Here is a 19,836-nt window from a genome sequence, read left to right as displayed (position 1 = left end):
TACCCTGGGCACCCTGCGTCTGAAATGTAATGGGCATTGATAGCGAGTATTCTGGAGTTAAGTGAATATAGCTGGTACTGTAAATGTATATAATTTCAGGAAGCTTGCAATTAGCCTTCAGTTTTTTGTAAGTTGCAAGCAGTAAATTAAAGTTAAACCATAAGCTGCTGCATGCTGCAAGGCAATGGGGCTGTGTTAATTAGCTTGCATCAAACCAGTTAACATGGTTAAGTTACTTGTACCATTGTGACTTGAGTGCAATTTAGCATACCAGATGGATGTTGTCATTTAGCATATCAAACATGGTCACACATATAGGCAATCTAGTGTTTGTGTACTCACAGACAGCCCTGACAACATTGAGTTTTGGTGTCTGGTTCTCTGGTTTTAGAACATTTTTGTTAATTAGTTTCTCCCAAAGGCATTTGGGCCTTCAGAGAGGTCTTACAATGATAATGATGCCCGTGTGTTGTGCCAAATAAGGACATCTGGATCACCAGCTTCAGTGTCTCTCTGGTGGCTGTGATCACAGTCACAATGTTTGGGCACTTGTGCAAGATGTTTGTGACCCACATTGTGGCCGTGACTTCAGCATTCTAGGGAAGGGATTATGTTTTTAAGAGTAGCACCCAGTTTAGAGCTTGTTTAGATCAATGACCATGGGATCATGGAGTATCAAAGGACATGACAGAAAGCTGAACTGGTAGATATAAAAGTGTAGTGTGTGTGTTTCTGTGTGTTGTGTAAAGGACCAACTACCAGACAGCTGTAGATAGTTTGTCGAGACAGTTGCAAAAGCTGGTTACTGAACTGTCAGGATGCTCTTTCAGTGGATTAAGTATAGTGTGACTGGTGAGAACTTTTGGGTTATGTGGGAGATGCTGTTTGGGGCACCAGAAGATGCATGTATATCCGTTTGTGCGTGTCTGTGTGTGGGAAAATCTCAGAATCAAAGCCTAAGATGGGCGATAGTGCAGAAACATTTAACTCTCTGTATAAAAGGGACACAGCAACGTCAGTGGCTCAATTATGAAGAGGGGAGAATTGGCAGTGTATTGGGAAGGGAATGGATAAAGCTTGGTGAGTGAAGAGCTCGAGCCCAGAGGAACACTGACTATCGGAGAGGAAAGGAGATGTCTCAGCAGTCCTTTTATGTCATGTGTTTTTGTGAGAAAGAACATCATGTCAGAACTCCGGAACTGATTACCTTATTTGTGAAGTGGGGTGCTGTGCGCAATCATAATCGATTGAAAACAGACGTGGGAGCACGGAGAAACATCGGAAAATCCAGGAAGACCTTCTTCGTTGCTGCTGCTGCTGTGAGGTCCGGGACTCTGCTGGGAAGAACAGGCCCCCAGTCCTCGGGGTCACGTTGCCGATGGCCGTTGGCGGGACCGTCTTAATACGCTCGGCAGAGGATGGAGCTCGGAGAAGCTGTGCCGGAGGGGATGGTTGTCGGCTCGGAGGTTCGATGGACTCAGGTTGCTTTCGGTGTGCAAAAGCACACCTTTAGTTAATCTGTAATATCTCATATCTCTAATATGTCTGCGATGGTTTCGATGGAGCTTCCATTGTGTGCTGCGTCTGCGAGGTTGAGTCGGACGGCGCCGTGGAAGTCCATAGCGGGGGTACTCCCTTCTGCTGCCAGCGTGGGATGGCGAGTCTGTCGGGACCCTGGGGACTTGTGGAAACTGTGTGGTGATTTCTTTTGAACTTACAGTCCTTTAACATTTGTTAAATGTTAAATTAAGTCTGTTTTTACTGTGCCCATAGTCTTTTTTTTATCAATTATGCTATTGTTTGCACTGTTGTAACTATGTGGTTTTGTGCAGGTCTTGTAGCTTTAGTTTTTGGTCTTGTTTTGTCTGGTGGATTTGGAGCTCCTTCCCAGGGAACGCGATAGACGGTAGTGCGATATTAATACACAGCAGCCTCTCTGGACTCTGGATTGGGGATTGCCAAACGTTATGTGGATTTTCTGGTGTAGTCTGTTTTGTCGTGTGCTTTTGTGATATCATTCTGGAGGAAGGTTGTCTCATTTTTTAACTGCTTTGCATTTGTGGTTTCTAAATGACAATAAACTGAACCTGAATGGTACAGTGTGTAGATAGTAGAGCTACAGAGGAAAAGGATGACTGCAGGGAACAGAGAGACAGTGTTACAAGCAGAACTGGACAGACTGAAGGAGCAGTTACGGGCAGAGAGAGACGTGGGTGAAAATCAGGCTTGAATCAGAGAGTGGTCTGGGCAGGCTGAGAGGTAAATGGGATAAGGCCCTGCAGGTGGGTAGCAACTTTGGGAATAACTGTCAAGGAAGGCGATGAGGTTAAATGAGAGGCACTGGACCAGCGAGTTGATCAAGTGGGAAAGTACCCACAAACAGGAGAACTGCCTGTCAGAGTGGCATCCATAGACAACAGACTCGGAAACCCGGTGATCACTTGCCCTCATCACCCTCTGCAAGCCCTTCACCCAGGGGAAAAGCAGAGCATTCTACCCCAACACACCCAGAGTTGTGTGCGGCAATGCAGAATGTTGGCTGGTGGAGGAAATGATAGACATTGCTGTGATTAAAGAAAGGGGAATGAGTGGGCAGAGATCATAGCAAAGGGCAGCAAAGAGGCAAGTGTGCAGGAAGGACTATTAGAGCCAATTTCGTAAAATTAGATGCAGAAGCAGAGGCAGAGGAGAAGGAGAGAGGGAGCAGAGGTAGGACTGGAATGGAATTGGGCCCAAGGCGAGGCAGGAGCTGCAGTAGAACCACTGTGTACTAGGCAGACACTACAGGGTTATATCATGGGGTGTTGCATGAGGGAAAGCAGGGCACGATCACAGCCATCCAGCAGGACTGGTGCTGGCCAGGGATGTTGAGAAATTCTGTTGCTGTTTTATTATTTGTGCCCAGCATAACCCCAGTAAGGGCATAGAGATGCAGTTGGCAAACCAGCCACGACTGAGGGACCCCGGGAAAGATGTCCAGATAGACTTCATAGGACCCTGCCAGAAAGCAGAGGCTTCCTGAACCAGGAGATTGTATTGCAGCAGAGCAGACAGGAAACTCTGTCTGGGCGGGGGCACGCCAGCTCAGAGAGCACATTTCACAGGGAAAGTCACAAAGGAGTTGTGCAGGCTGTCATTTGACTTTTCAGGAATGGCAGACAGGGTGACCTGAGCAATCAGTACTGCCTGAGCAAAAGTGATAACAGAGATGGGAACGATGGCTTGATGTATTGCTAGGAATTGTGATGAGGTTGTGAATGATCCCAAACCGTACGCTAGATCTGAGCCCCTATGAATTACTGACCAGCAAGTAGTGTGACTCCACATGGGGTGCAGTGAGCCTGGAACTTGTAGGGATAAAATAACCCAGTACGTAAAGGGCATCTGTAACTGGCTGAAAGGGTTGAGGGACTGAGCATCACATTGCTGATCAGAGAGAACCAGAAAAAGAAAAAAATAACCCACCCACAACTGGATGACCGAGTCATGGTAAGGGAGCTGTCTGAAGAGGTAGGCTTTGCTCCCAGGTGGATAGGACCACAGCTGGTGCATCCGACAAGTGACTCTGTGTCTGTGTACAGGCAGCCTGTGGAAACGCTGGACTCGAGTTAGACTGTGTGACTGGCCCGCTTATCACCCTCAGACAGAACAAGGGTCAAGTCCTCCCATAACAGAGAATCTAAGAGTTGAACGTCTGACCACACTCTATGAAAGTAAACACGCAAGTGGGAGGCAGACAGACAGAGAGACCTTGTCAGCGATTTGTCAAGAAAGTTTAAGTGTAAGGATAACTATATAATAAAAGCTGGTTCTTGGACACAGATGATTAGTTGTATGGATCAGAATAGGAAGATGGGGGGAATCGATGGGAAGCGATCGAGTTATGCTAGAGACATCAAGTTCTGCAGCCTCGATGGCCTGGCAGAGAGAAGAAATCGAACATGGCGTGTTCTCTCCAGGTGAATGGGAAGTGAGCTGGGCCAGAGATGATAAGGACATCGGGGAAGGGGGTCTCATTGGAGTCCGCTCCTTGCAGTTGTTCGAGTAGAGACCACTCCAAACTCTCCTGCAGATCGATCAAATAGAATGGTTGTCAAATTATTCTGATGATCTGGTATGTGACCTGTTGCCCGTGACCTCGCTGCGACCCTGCCCACAGAGTATGTACTGACAGCCACTACTGATGGTTTTAGCTATCAGACATTGAAGAGGCGAATTTCTGGAACGTTTGATTGCCATCTCTGCACATCACCAGTCAATGTCAGATAGTGTAGATGGAGATAAGAGATTTAAGGACACATACACAGCTCGGGTGCCGAAGCCCTTTGCTCAGTTTTAGTCAACCTGGTGCAGAGAGTGAGTTTGTAAATCTGGTGGGAGGCAAGGAATGGTGAGGGTGGCAGGGAAGGTGTGCCAGGGCAGAGGATGGTGGTGCAGGTGCAGACTCACCCAGCGCTGAGGCACTAGGCAATGTCATTTGATTCCAAACAATTGGTTTATTGATTATTATGGGATGCCTCTGGTGCTTCCTGCTCCCACCCCCTCCCTTCCCCTTTTCCAGACCATGTTTGCCCTCTCCCTGCCCCCTTCTCACTCTCAGTCCACAATAAAGACCGAGATCAGAATCAGGTTTATCATCACTCACATATGTCATGAAATTAGTTCTCCTTCTTTGCAGCAGCAGTACAGTGCAACATGTAAGATTACTACAGTACTGTGGAAATGTCTTCAGCACCCGAGCTGTATATTTGTGCCTAAGGCTTTTGCACAGTCTTGTAGGTTAGTAATTGGGGAAAAGATCTGAAGTGAAGGCCATTTTTTCACTGTTCTGCTGTTTCAGATCCTCATTAAAGTTTGGCTTTCCTGGGCCAGATCTTGTCCAGGGGTCAAGAGAAGGGTATGTTAGGGAGTATTCTGGAGTTGTGTGAATATGGCAGATTCAAGCAAGAACTGGGTCTTCAGTTCTTATTGTAAATGCAGTGTTAGCATTCATTTCAAAAGTGCTAGCATATAAAAACAAGGATGTAATGTTGAGACTTTATAAAGCACTGGTGGCACCTCACTTGGAGTATTGTGAGCAGTTCCGGGCCCCTCATCTTAGAAAGGATGAGCTGAAACTGGAGGGGGTTCAAAGGAGATTCACAAAGATAATTCCAGGGTTGAATGGCTTCTCATATGGCGAATGGTTGATGGCTCTGGGCCTGTATTCACTGGAATTCAGAAGAATGAGGGATAATCTCATTGAAACCTATCGAATGGTGAAATGCCTTGATAGAGTGGATGTGGAGAGGATGCTTTCTATGGTGGGAGAGCCAAAGACCAGAGACAGGCTCAGAATAGAGGAGTGTCCTTTTGGATCGGAGATGAGGAGACATTTCTTTAGCCAGAGAGTGGTGAATCTGTGGAATTCATTGCCACAGGCAGCTGTGGAGACCAAGTCATTGGGTATATTTAAAGTAGAGGTTGATAGATTCTTGATTAGTCAGGGCGTGAAACAATATGAGAAGACAGGAGATCTGGTTTGAGAGGAAAAGTAGATTAGTCATGATGAAATGGGGCAGTACACTCAATGGGCCAGATGGCCTAATTCTGCTCCTATATCTTGAGGTCTTAAATGTAAATGGGTTCAGGAAGCTTGCAATTTGTCTTTAGGTTTTTGTAAATTTCAAGCGGTAAACAGAGGTTAAAAGCACAGGCTGCTTCACAGACCAGGAGATTGTACATGCAAGAGCCAAACCTTAAGACAATGGGGTTGTGTTAATTGGCCTGCATCAAACTTGGCAATATGGCTAAAGTATTTGTACCATTGTGATTTGGGCTCAAGTTGGCACCCAAGGCTGATGTTGTCACTTAGCATATCAAACATGGCCACAGATGTAGGCAATCAATAGTTTTTCTATACTTGTCATATTTGTGTACTCAGCCCTGACAACATTAATTTTGTATGTCTGGCTCTCTGTTGTCAAAAGGTTTTAAAATTCTTCTGTTAATTAGTTTCTCCCAAAGGAGTTTGGACTTTCAGAGATGTCTTATTAATTACAATGTGCATCCACTATGTATCTCGGAGGAACCTTTGTCAACCCAAAGTATTGAAGTAAACAATGTCATTGTAGCTCTTGATATTGTATTGGATCATCTACCTCTTATACCTTTGGTTTGTGAGACTCTGCCAAGAGGATCTCCAGAAGACTTGTATGCCTCCAGCTTCTGACTTTCTCCAGTGACTTCGATCACAGTCACAACATTTGGAGGCCAGAGAGACGGTGGAGCTGGTGATATAGAAGTCAAACCAGGCAGGAGTTATCAGATGGAGACACCTGTGGTTTCCGAGTGGGTATGCTTGCTGTTGAAGCTTACAAGAACGATGGATTTCGTGGCTGTGTTGACTGATGAAGAAAGGGTGGACAGGCTGGAGCTTAAAAGAGTTACTGAGAAAGATCCCGACGGGTCCTGATGGTGTGGGTGTTTCCTTGTGTGGGACAGGCTAGAGAAGGGGTTCCCAACCTGGTGGCCATGGACCCTGTTGTAATGTGAGTGTTATTAAAAGTAAGTTAATACTAATCGGGAAGCTGTTGGTAACAAGAGGTGGGATCCGGGGTTGGCGGGGTCTTTACTTCCGCTCTTTTTACTCCCAGTATGCATTGTATATAGTTCCTCCACCCAGGCCGCACGAGGTACCTGGAAGCCTCTGCATTGTAAATATCATTTACCGTCCCAGATGCTCTTTTGGCCATCAAATTGTCAAGTGGTCTTTTTGTAAAGTAGAAAGTTACCACAGACCCCTTAGTTAATGGTCGGGTTTCATGGTGGAACTCCTGGTCTAGAACTCAAAGGCCAATGTTTAAAAAAAATACTCATTTAACTGTGAGGCAAAGAGAAATATTCTCTGTGTTCAAGTCTTTCTAACCCTTTTCCTCAAAGGGCATTGGAATAGAGTCTTTAGAGCAGGCATGGGGCTTTTTGATAACCCAGGGACCGGGGATGGGGTTACAAGCACACCTGCCATCATCTTGTTGGATAGCAGGCTCGAGAGGCAGAGTGATCTCCAGGCTCGCCTGTCCAATTGGGGGGGGGGGAGAGGAAAGTGCGTGGCCAGTGGGGGGGGGGGGAAGGTGTGGGGTTGTCCCTTTAGCAGAGGGGACCCTGACCTCCGGGACAGAAGCAGTGGATCGGTAATGCCCAGCCCATTTCCAATGGCTAATGGTTTTAACACAGTGTGGTACAGCAGTGGTGCGCTAAGTGTGTGTGAATTGGAATTGACACGACTTACATATTGTTGATACAGGTGAATTAATTACACAGTGTGTTGAGGTAGAACACAGCAGAACAGTTACAGAATAAAGTGTAACAGCTACGGAGAAAGTGCGGTAGCTCAGTTGTCCACACCAAATGAGTGACTTACTGGTGGGAAAGTAAGAGAGAATGTCATAAGGTTCAGGATCTTATGAGGTAGATTGTGGGGTCCAGTGCCCACAATAGGGAACTGTTCAATAGTTTTAACGGGGTAGAAGCTGTCCTTGAGCCTGTTGGTACGTACATTGGAGAGAGAATCTGGAGTGGGTGGGGTCTTTGGTACTGGCTGTTTTTCTGGGGCAGTGAGAAGTATGGAGGAGAGGCTGGTGTCTGTGATTTGCTGACCTGTGTCCACGACTCTCTGCAGTTTATTGTAGTGTGTGGGTGGAGAGGCTGCAGTTTCCATACCAACCCGTGATAATGTTAGCATGATCTGTTGTTCCCCTCTCCCTCCTTTGGGTGTTTGGTCCTTTTAATGGGTTCTTTTGGGTTTTTTGTGGCTGCCTGTAAGGAGGTGAATCCCAAGGTGGCATAATGTACACGTACTACAATCATAAACTTACTTCGACATTGGTGCATCCACCTGGGATGGGGGGGAGGGAGCGAGAGGGAGAAAATGAACATGCAGTGTGTGGGGTCGGGGCTATAACTGTATGTGTGGTGGTGACCATAGAACCATAGAACATTACAGCACAGTACAGGCCCTTCAGCCCTCCATGTTGTGCCGACCCAAATAATCCTTTAAAAAAGTACTAAACTCACACTACCCCATAACCCTCCATTTTTCTTTCATCCATGTGCCTGTCCAAGAGGCTCTTAAATACCCCTAATGATTTAACCTCCACCACCATCCCTGGCAATTCATTCCAGGCACTCACAACCCTCTGTGTAAAAAACTTACCCCTGATGTCTCCCCTAAACTTCCCTCCCTTAATTTTGTACGTATGCCCTCTGGTGTTTGCTATTGGTGCCCTGGGAAACAGGTACTGACTATCCACCCTATCTATGTCTCTCATAATCTTGTAGACCTCTATCAAGTCCCCTCTCATTCTTCTATGCTCCAAAGAGAAAAGTCCCAGCTCTGCTAACTTTGCTTCATATGACTTCATATGACAAGATAGAGGCAGGAAATATGTTCCAGAAGCTGGGAGAGTCCAGTACCAGAGGGCATGGTTTGAGAATAAGGGGTAGGTCATTTAGGACAGAGTTAAGCAAAAACTTCTTCTCCCAGAGAGTTGTGGGGGTCTGGAATGCACTGCCTCAGAAGGTAGTGGAGGCCAATTCTCTTTATGCTTTCAAGAAGGAGCTAGATAGGTATCTTATGGATAGGGGAATCAAGGGATATGGGGACAAGGCAGGAACCGGGTATTGATAGTAGATGATCAGCCATGATCTCAAAATGGTGGTGCAGGCTCGAAGGGCCGAATGGTCTACTTCTGCACCTATTGTCTATTGACTTGTTCTCCAATCCAGGCAACATCCTGGTAAATCTCCTCTGCACCCTCTCCATAGCTTCTACATCCTTCCTATAATGAGGTGACCAGAATTGAACACAAAACTCTTAAGTAAGATCTCACCAGAGATTTGTAGAGTTGCAACATGACCTCTCTACTCTTGAACTCAATCCCCCTGTTAAAGAAGCCTAGCATCCCATAGGCCTTCTTAACTACCCTATCAACCTGTGCAGCGACCTTGAGGGATGTATGGATTTGAACCCCAAGGTTCCTTTGTTCATCCACACTCTTAAGTAACTGACTATTAATCCTGTACTCAGTCTTCTGGTTTGTCCTTCCAAAATGCATCACCTCACACTTGTCCGGATTGAACTCCATCTGCCAGTTTTCTGCCCAACTCTGCAGCCTGTCTATATCCTCTTATAATCTTCGAGAACCTACAGCTCCATCCACAACTCCTCCAATTTTCATGTCATCCGCAAACTTACTCACCCATCCTTCCACCTGTACAGTGACAGTACTGGTGTTCTCAGGCTGCTGCTACGTTGTGTGGACCTGCCTTACCGAGCAGGCCCGGCTGTTTCTGCACAGGATAGTCTGCCTTACCGAGCAGGCCCGGCTGTTTCTGCACAGGATAGTCTGCCTTACCGAGCAGGCCCGGCTGTTTCTGCACAGGATAGTCTGCCTTACCGAGCAGGCCCGGCTGTTTCTGCACAGGATAGTCTGCCTTACCGAGCAGGCCCGGCTGTTTCTGCACAGGATAGTCTGTCTTGGAACAGCTCATGGTGTTGAGAGGGAGAAGCCGTCCTCAGTGAATGCCAGTACAAGAATTTAAAAACAAGAGCATGGATTTGTCTATGGGCGAGGAGCAGGTACCCTCTGGCAGAAAGCTATGGGGTATGAGGCTTGTACCATGGAGGAGAGACCCAGTTTGGGAGCATAGAGTGGCAGGAAACTACCTTGTACTTCTGAGCAAGAGGTGAAGCAGTCGCCAAGGGAGTTCTGTGAAGGGCGTTGGAGGTTAAAGGTTGTCAAGAGTTGAGAGTTTGATGAAGATTAAAGGGAGCTTGTGGTAGGTCCACAGAAGCTCCAGTCACCAACATGGATGTATCTTGGAGGCTGTGGACGTGGTGAATTAGCTGCTTTACCTTTGTGAGTGTCCGTCTTGCTCACATGGCACGTGTGTACACACACCTTTGCATGTACCATTACACACATGCATCCTGCCTCAGCCTTCTCACATGGCATGTTTATGCACATATTGTACACACACAATATGTGCACACTTACACTGTCTTAAGGTGAGTGAAGTTCACCTCGTTCAGCGGAACTGTGCATAGTTACTCATGCCAGATACAGCCCCTACATTGCACAGAGATATCTAGCTACATTGCCGATCTAAACATCTCACTGCCCTTGGAAGTTTTCGTGTTTTATTGTTTTACAACACTGAATCACAATGGATTTGGTTCGGCTTTTTTTGACATTGTTAAATATAAAAAGATTCTTTTGTGTCAAAGTGAAAACTGATCTCTACAAAGTGATCTAAATTAATTACAAATATAAAACACAATATAATTGATTGCATCTTGTACTATTCTATGTTCTATAAGCATTCACCTCCTTTAATATGACACACCAAATCACCACTGGTGCAGCCAATTGGTTTTAGAGGACACATAATTAGTCAAATGGAGACCACCGTGTGCAGACAAGGTGTTCCAATTGATTGTAGTAAAAATACACCCTGATCTGGAAGATTCAACTCCTGGTGAGTCAGTATCCTGGCAAAAACTACATCATGAAGAGGTTAGAGGTTATTGAAAAGCACAAGTCAGGAGATAGATACAAGAAAATATCCAAGTCACTGAATATCCCTTGGAGTTGCAGTTATGTCAATTATCAAAAAATGGAAAGAATATGCCACAGCTGTAAATCTGCCTAGACCAGGCCGTCCTCAAAAACTGAGTGACTGTGCAAGAAGGGGACTCGTGAGGGAGGCCACCAAGAGACCTATGACAACTCTGGAGGAGTTACAAGCTCCAGTGGCTGAGATGAGAGAGACTGCACATACAACAACTGTTGCCCAGGTGCTTCACCAGTCGCTGCTTTATGGGAGAGTGGCAAAGAGAAAGCCACTGTTGGGGGAAAAAAAAACTCACATGAAGTCTTGGCTAGAAAATTGCCAGAAGGCATGTGGGAGACTCTTAAAGTGAGCTGGAGGAAGGTTCTATGGTCTGATGAAACAAAATTGAGCTTTTTGACCATTGGACTAAACACTATGTTTGGTGTAAGGCGAACACTGCTCATCATCAAAAACACACCGTCCCTACCATGAAACCTGGTGGTGGCTCCATCATGCCATGGGGATGCTTCACTGCAGCAGGCCCTGGAAGGCTTGTGAAGGTAGAGGGTAAAATGAATGCAGCAAAATACAGGGAAATCCTGGAGGAAAACCTGATGCCGTCTGCAAGAGAATTGTGACTTGGGAGAAGATTTGTTTTCCAGCAAAACAGTGATCCCAAGCATAAAGCCAAAACTACAGAGGAATGGCTTAAAAACAACTAAGTCAATGTCCTGGAGTGGCCAAGTCAGAGTCCAGACCTCAATCCAATTGAGAATTTGTGGCTGGACTTGAAAAGGGCTGTTCACTCACAATCTCCATGCAATCTGGCAGACATTGAGCAGTTTTGTAAAGAAGAACAGGAGGAAAATTCAGTGTCCAGATGTGCAAAGCTGATAGAAACCTCTCCACACAGACTCAGTCGAGGCTGTAATTGCTGCCAAAGATGCATCTACTAAATACTGACTTGAAGGGGGTGTTTTCACTTTGATGCAAATGAGTTTTTTAATGTTGATCAGTGTCAAAAAAGCCAAATTAAATCCACTGTTGTAATAATGTTGTAAAACAATAAAACATGAAATCTTCCAAGGAGTTTGAATACTTTTTACAGACGCTGTATTTCCATTAAAATAAGAGTTGTTTGTGAAATGCCACGAATAATCAAAGTGCAGTTTAATAAAAGCCCAGAAATACCGAGTGGACAAGGCATCGGCAGGGCAACCAGTCACTATCTTCGGTTGGTGGCCTTTCTTCCAAGTGGGACGCGTGTTTGCTGTGTTCTGTTCATACAGATCAGATTACTACACAGTGCTTTGAGGGAGACCAAGGTAAAATAATACCAGATTGCAGAATAACAGCTACAGAGAAAGTACATTGCAGATGACAGTAAGATGCAGGACCGTTACGTACAAGGTAGATTGCAAAGTCCTGAGTTCAGTTTATTGTACTAGAGAACTATTCAATTTGTATGACAGCAGGGTGGAAACCATCCTTTATACTGGTGGTAAATGCTTTCAGGTTTTAGTATCTTCTGCCCAATGGAAGAGGAGAAAGAGACAATTCCAGGATGGACGAGAGGAAGATAACGCTTTGTACTGTTGATGCTTTGGGCAATACTTGCCCTTACAAACTGGGGCGAGGAAAAAATGTAGCTAAAGGAAATCTAAAAGTGAAGCAGTAAATGCTGGTCAGGCAGATCCATGGAAAGAAAAGCAGTCAGCATTTCAGTTTGGAGACCCCAACACCAGGGCCAGAAGTTGTTTGGCTCCTTTTTCATTCTGAGGAAGGCTCTCTGACTGGACGTTGACTCAATTTCTGTACTCACAGATGTTGCCTCAGTTGCTGGTTATTTTTCCAGTATTTTCTGTTTTCTGTGTTTTGGGACGAAGGAATGTGGAGTTAGGAAATCATGGGACCAGGGAGCTGGGGAGGATATGGGATCAGTGGTGGGCATGGGGGATGGGGATGGTAATATTTGCTGTTGCCTCTGCTGAGGCTACAAGTGTCCTTGCTGTTGTCTCTGCCCACCTGGACGTGCTTCCTTGTGTTACAGAGTGACTAGCTCCGGTTTCCATACACTACCGCCCCCCATCGTCCAGCTGCAGCTCAGCCAAGTTCCCGTTGTGAAGTTCAGGTCTGCTGGCAGCCCGTGTGGTGTAGAGCCTCTCAGACACGGTCTGCCTTCCTGTAGGTGTGGTCTCTTCAGTATCATCAGCAAGATGTCCTGGCCCAGCCACAGCCAGGCTTCAGTTAATTCCCTACAACCCTCAACTCCGGAACTGGAGTGCTTAATTTCTTTCATCATTACTCTGAACTTACAGACTCACTTTGCAGGACTCTTTAAATCTCATTGTCTCAGTGGTGTTTTTATTTACACCGTCTGTCTTTTGCGTTATGAGTTACTTGTGATGTTTTTAGTTTATGTATTTTCATAAATTCTGTTGTATTTCTTCATTTGCTCAGCAAATGCCTACAAGAAAATTAATTTCAGTGTAGCATTGGGTAACGTATACAGGACTGTGCAAAAAGACTTAGGCACGTGTAAAAACAATTCTGTAATCCAAAGACACTTTCTATAATGAAAAGTTTTTATGTACCAAAAGATTTACGATGAAGAGCAGTAAACAGTTAAAAAAAAAACTTAATCAAATTAATATTTGGTGTGACCATGCTTTGCCTTTAAAACTGCATCAGTTCTCTTAGGTCATGCAGTTCTATCAAAAAATTCACTGGAAGGTTGCTCCAAGCACCTTGCCACAGTTCTTCAGCAGACTTTGGCTGTTTCGCTTGCTCCTGTCTCTCTAATCCCAGACAGCCTCGATGACGTTGAGATCTGTGGAGGCAAAACCATCTGACACTAGATTAAAAATCTGGGGTGCACAGTACTGTATGTACAGTGCTTTGATAATTACTGCCTCTGTTTCCTCAGAAGGCTAAGGAAATTTGGCATGTTGGTGATCACTCTCACCAGTTTCCTTTTCAATAGAAAGTGTCCTTTCTGGATGCATCACAGTTTGGTGTGGCGACTGTTGTGCCCGAAGGGCCAGAAGTCGCACTGAGTTGTGAATACCGTGTAGACCAGCCCCCTGCCGTGGACTCCGTCTACGCTTCCTACCAGCTCAGGAAATCAGAATCCCACCCTGGCCATTCTCTCTTCTCCCCTCTCCTGTCAAACAGAAAATGCAAAAGCTTGAAAATTTACCCCACTAGGCTCAAGAACAGTTCACTCAGTTATTATAAGACTTAACGAGGATGAGCTCTTGATCTCTCAGTTATCTCATCACAGCCTTTGCACTTGTCTTATCAGCAGTGTACTTTCTCTCTGTAACGCTTCTGCATTCTGTTTTTTCCCTTTTGCACTGTCTCAGTGTTGTGGGACGATCTGACTGAATGGTATGCAGAACAAAAGCTTTTCACTGAGCTCGAAACGTGTGACATTACTAATCCCCCACACCAACAACCAGTTCTGACCTCACCCCTTGCCCCAGTTGATCTGATGGTTGGCTCTGATACGGTGCTCACCTGACATATGGATTAACACCAGGGGCAGGCCACTCGGCCCATCACCCCTGCTTTCCCATGCAGTAGGAACACGGCTAATTTGGTTGGAATCTGATCTCCCTCATTGTTATCCTCTGATAGTAATCCTTCACCCGCTTGCCTGACAAGAATCTATTTCTTATAGTCCACTAGCACTTGCATCCACTCGGACAGAGTGCTTTGAGAGGCTGGTGATGAAACGTAGCAACTTCTGCCTGAGGAGTGACTTGGAACCACTCCGATTTGCCTACCATCATAACAGGTCAACGGCAGGTGCCATTTCATTGGCTCTTCATTGGCTGCAGCTCTGCATTCAACACCATCATCCCCTGAAATCTAATCAATAAGCCGCAAGACTTAGGCCTCACTACCTCCTTGTGCAACTGGATCCTCGATTTCCTTATTTGCAGACCCCAGTCAGTCTGGATTGGCAACAACATCTCCTCCACCATCGGCATCAGCACAGGTGCACCACAAGGCGGTGTGCTTAGCTCCCGATCTTCCACTTTACACTTACTATTGTGAGGCTCGGCTCAGCTCCAAAGCCATATTTGTTTGCTGATGACATCACTGTCGTTGTCCGAATCAAAAGTGGTGATGAATCAGCTGATAGGAGAGAAACTGAAAATCTGCCTGAGCGGTGCCACAACAACAACCTCTCACTCACTGTCAGCAAGACCAAGGAGCTGATATTTGACCTCATGAGGAGGAAATTGGAGGGGTCCATGAGCCAATCCTCATCAGGGGATCAGAAGTGGAGAGGGTCAGCAACCTTAGATTCCCAAGGATCTGTCCTGGGTCCAGCACGTAAAATGCCACACAAAGAAAGCATGGCAGTACCCTGCTTCCTTAAAAGTATGCAAATATTTGGCATTTAATCTAAAACTTTGATAAACTTCTGTAGATGCACAGTGGAGCGTATGCTGACAAGTTGTATCATTGCTTGGTTATTGAACACCAATGCCCTTGAGTGGAATAGCTCATAAAAAACAGTGCATATGGCCCAGCCCATCACAGCCTCCACACCACTGAGCATATCTACATGCAGGGCAGTTGCAAGAAAGCACCCTCACCACCCAGGCCATGAACACTTCTCACTGCTGCCATCAGGAAGAAGATACAAGAGGCTCAGGACCCGCCACCAGGTTCAGGAATGACCCACCCCTCAGCCGTCAGGCTTTTGAACCAGAGGGAATAACTTCACTCAGCCCAACACTGAACTGTTCCCACAACCTATGGACTCGTCTCCTCCACATTTATTGCTTATTTCCATTATTATTATTCTGTATTTGCACATTTCTTTGTACTTTGGCCGTTTGTCTTGCGTGTGGGTTTTCAGTGAGTCTATTGTGTTGCTTTGATTTACAATGTAAGAAATCGGAGTTCAGGGTAGTATTTATGTGCTTTGGTAATCCATTTACTTTTAACTGATTTTACCTCCACGTCAAAGGTTCAGATTAGAGGGAAGAGAGTTCCACAGACTAGCCCTCCAAGAGGGAAGCTGGGTGGGGGCCTATTATTTTAACCAGCTAGCCTAGGTTTGCAGAGCAGGTCACATGGCCCCTTTAACGCTGGAGAGTTTAGTGGATGCAGGGAGGTGGTGTGGAATGTGGGTGGGGCAGAACGGCATTGAGACTGAACGGGAAATGTGCAAAAGGAATCCTTGGTTCAGGCTGCTTAGCGGAGGCTTTGATCGGTGATGAGAGTCCGTCACCTCTCTCTCTCTCCCATGCACGTCGTCTCGGTACGGAAGGAAGGGTGTGGAAAGCTGTTTGCTGATATCAGTAAACTCTCTAGTGAGAGGCTGAAGATCTGTCGGCTCAGCAGTGCCTGATTTTCTTTGTTCGCTCCACAGGTCAACAATTGGTGAGGGAGGATGGGTGAGTACGTGGACAAGAGGGACACCTGTGGGACCATCTGTCTCAAATACCTGCTCTTCATCTTCAACTTCTTCTTCTGGGTAAGTCTGGGATCTCGCTGGGGATCTGTCACTCCCCCTCACTGGGGGAATGGGGGGTTTGTCACTGTCCCTCACACTGCTTCTGATTTCTGAATCTGCAGGTGAGGTCGAGGTGTGTCCAGTTGTCCCCTGGGCACCCTCCCGGGTGCTGTGACCATGTGGTGGGGTGAGCACTGTGGCTGCGGGGAAGGGGGGGGAAGAGATTCTGTGAAACATGGGGGAATGTCTGGGTTCCAGAGTGGCTCCTTTCGAGAGGTACTCAGCCTGACCAGGGCAGCACGGGGGTGGGGGGTGGTTTTCCACAAAATCCACACCAGATGCTCCCACCAATCTGATCCAGTCTGGCAGTCTGGGAACGGCCTCTGCTAGAACACAGTCGGAGAGGTGGGGAGATCTGCTGGAGCACGTGGAGGAGGGGAGAGAAGTGTTTGGGGACAAAAGGGTTAACATTTGACCAGCATTTGATGGCTCTGGGCCTGTACCCATTGGAGTGGATGTGGGGAGGATGTTTCCTATATTGGGGGGAGTCTAGGACCAGAGGACACAGATAGAATAAATGTGGAGAGGATGTTTCCTTCAGTGGGGGAGTTTAGGTGCAGTGGGCACAGATAGAGTGGACGTGGAGAGGATGTTTCCTACAGTGAGGGAGTCTAGGAGCAGAGGGCACAGATAGAGTGGATGCGGAGAGGATGTTTCCTATATTGGGGGGAGTCTAGGACCAGAGGACACAGATAGAGTGGACGTGGAGATGATGTTTCCTATATTGGGGGGAGTCTAGGACCTGAGGACACAGATAGAGTGGACGTGGAGACGATGTTTCCTATATTGGGGGGAGTTTAGGACCTGAGGACACAGACAGAGTGGACGTGGAGAGGATGTTTCCCTTAGTAGAGAAGTCTAGGATCTGAGGACACAGACAGAGTGGACGTGGAGAGGATGTTTCCTATATTGGGGGGAGTCTAGGACCTGAGGACATAGACAGAGTGGACGTGGAGAGGATGTTTCCCTTAGTGGGGGAGTCTAGGATCTGAGGACACACAGACAGAGTGGACGTGGAGAGGATGTTTCCTATATTGGGGGGAGTCTAGGACTTGAGGACACAGACAGAGTGGACGTGGAGAGGATGTTTCCCTTAGTAGAGAAGTCTAGGACCTGAGGACACACAGATAGAATGGACGTGTAGAGGATGTTTCCCTTAGTAGAGAAGTCTAGGACCTGAGGACACAGACAGAGTGGGCGTGAAGGGGATGTTTCCTATATTGGGGGGAGTCTAGGACCTGAGGACACAGACAGAGTGGACGTGGAGAGGATGTTTCCCTTAGTAGAGAAGTCTAGGATCTGAGGACACAGACAGAGTGGACGTGGAGATGATGTTTCCTATATTGGGGGGAGTCTAGGACCAGAGGACACAGATAGAGTGGACGTGGAGAGGATGTTTCCTATATTGGGGGGAGTCTAGGACCTGAGGACACAGATAGAGTGGACGTGGAGAGGATGTTTCCCTTAGTGGGGGAGTCTAGGATCTGAGGACACAGATAGAGTGGACGTGGAGAGGATGTTTCCTATATTGGGGGGAGTCTAGGACCAGAGGACACAGATAAAGTGGACGTGGAGAGTATGTTTCCTATATTGGGGGGAGCCTAGGACCAGAGGACACAGATAGAGTGGACATGGAGAGGATGTTTCCCTTAGTAGAGAAGTCTAGGATCTGAGGACACAGACAGAGTGGACGTGGAGAGGATGTTTCCCTTAGTGGGGGAGTCTAGGATCTGAGGACACACAGATAGAGTGGACGTGGAGAGGATGTTTCCCTTCGTAGGGGAGTCTAGGTCCTGAGGACACAGATAGAGTGGACGTGGAGAGGATGTTTCCCTTAGTGGGGGAGTCTAGGATCTGAGGACACAGATAGAGTGGACGTGGAGACGATGTTTCCCTTAGTGAGGGAGTCTAGGACCAGAGGACACAGACAGAGTGGACGTGGAGAGGATGTTTCCCTTAGTAGAGAAGTCTAGGACCTGAGGACACAGATAGAGTGGACGTGGAGAGGATGTTTCCCTTAGTAGAGAAGTCTAGGATCTGAGGACACAGTTAGAGTGGACGCGGAGAGGATGTTTCCCTTAGTGGGGGAGTCTAGGACCTTAGGACCTGAGGACACTATGGGTCATTCGGGAGGCAGAGGCAGAGATAGATAGGAGTTATCTGGAGGTAGTCACACCAAAAAACCAAGAAGCAGGCAGATGGGTGATGGTCCAGAGAGGCAGGGGGAGCAGGCAGAGAGAGCAGAGCACCCCTGCGGCCATTCCCATTAACAATAAGTATTCCGTACTGGATACTGTTGATGGGGATGACCTACCAGGAATGAGTTGTAGAGGTCCTGCCTCTGGCACAGAGGTTGAACACTCAACTAGACAGGGGAGGAGGGAAGAGAAGAGAGCGATAGTTCTAGGGGATTCTATAGTCAGGGGGGCAGATAGGAGATTTTGTGGGGCAGATCGGGAGTCTTGGATGGTTTGTTGCCTCCCTGGTGCCAGGGTCCGGGACATCTCAGATCGGGTGCAGGATATTCTTGAGAACGAGGGCATGAACCCAGATGTAGTGGTCCATGTAGGGACCAATGATGTAGGTAAGGTGAGTGAGGGAGTCCTGCTTAGAGAGTTCAGGGAGCTAGGAGTGAAGCTGAAAGGCAGGACCTCCAGGGTGACAATCTCGGGATTGCTACCTGTGCCACGTGCGAGTAAGGCGAAGAATAGAATGATTATGCACATTAATACGAGGCTGAGAGCATGGTGCAGGAAGGAAGGGTTCAGGTTTTTGGATAATTGGTCTTTGTTCCAGGGACATTGGGATCTGTTTCAAAGGGACGGTCTACATCTGAACCGGAGGGGTACTAACATTCTTGCAGGAGTGTTTGCCAGTGCTGCTCGGGGGGGGTTTAAACTAGATGTGCAGGGGGCAGGGATCCAGATCCAGAGGGTTGGTCAGAATGAGCATGGGGTTAAATGTGTAGAAGGTTTGGGTGATCTTGAGAAGGTCATCAAAATTCAGGGTGCAATTAGCCCAATGGAAGTTCAAGGAGCTGGGTTAGGTACAGTAGACAGTGTTTTAAGTAAAGAGAGGAGGAATGGGCTAAGAATTCTATACTTGAATGCGCTTAGTGTCAGAAATAAGACAGATGAGCTTGAAGCTCAGATGAAAATGGGGAACTACAATATTGTTGTGATAACGGAGACATGGCTGCAAGGGGATCAGGTCTGGGAATTGAGTGTACCAGGGTATACGTGCTATCGTAGAGACAGAAATATGGGAAGAGGGGGTGGGGTGGCCCTGTTGGTGAGGAATGAGATTCAGTCCTTAGCAAGAGGTGACTTGGGAACAGGGGAAGTAGAGTCTGTGTGGATTGAGCTGAGGAACAGTAAGGGTAAAAAGACCCTAATGGGTGTTGTGTACAGGCCCCCAAACAGTAGCGTGGATATTGGGTACGTTGATTAGGGAGTTAACATTGGCATGTGCTAAAGATAATGCAGTCGTTATGGGAGATTTCAACATGCAGGTGAACTGGGAGGATCAGGTAGGTGCTGGACCCCAGGATAGGGAGTTTGTGGAGTGTCTAAGGGATGTATTTTTGGAACAGCTTGTGCTTGAGCCAACCAGGAACGAGGCTATTTTGGACTTGGCGATGTGTAATGAACAGGAATTGATAAGTGATCTTGAAGTAAAGGAGCCATTAGGAAGTAGTGATCATAACA

The 19,836-nt window shown here is 46.9% G+C and overlaps 1 protein-coding gene across 2 annotated transcripts in view; it reads left to right on the top strand.

Annotated features, from left to right (window-relative positions):
- Positions 1-19,836, top strand: part of LOC132397103 (CD151 antigen-like) — a 59,189-nt gene that overhangs the window by 10,129 nt on the left and 29,224 nt on the right. The window contains exons 1-2 of one of the 2 annotated variants that reach the window (XM_059975401.1): positions 15,732-15,874; positions 15,986-16,090. In XM_059975401.1, coding sequence (XP_059831384.1) covers positions 16,007-16,090 — 84 coding nt within the window. In that variant the 5' untranslated portion in view covers positions 15,732-15,874; positions 15,986-16,006. Of the gene's footprint in view, positions 1-15,731; positions 15,875-15,985; positions 16,091-19,836 lie in introns of those variants that run through there. The other variant, XM_059975400.1, reaches the window with a different exon arrangement.

The sequence above is a fragment of the Hypanus sabinus genome, chromosome 7, assembly GCF_030144855.1.
Source record: "Hypanus sabinus isolate sHypSab1 chromosome 7, sHypSab1.hap1, whole genome shotgun sequence".
NCBI classification, from domain to species: Eukaryota; Metazoa; Chordata; class Chondrichthyes; order Myliobatiformes; family Dasyatidae; genus Hypanus; species Hypanus sabinus.
This window is presented reverse-complemented; position numbering and strand designations above follow the sequence as displayed.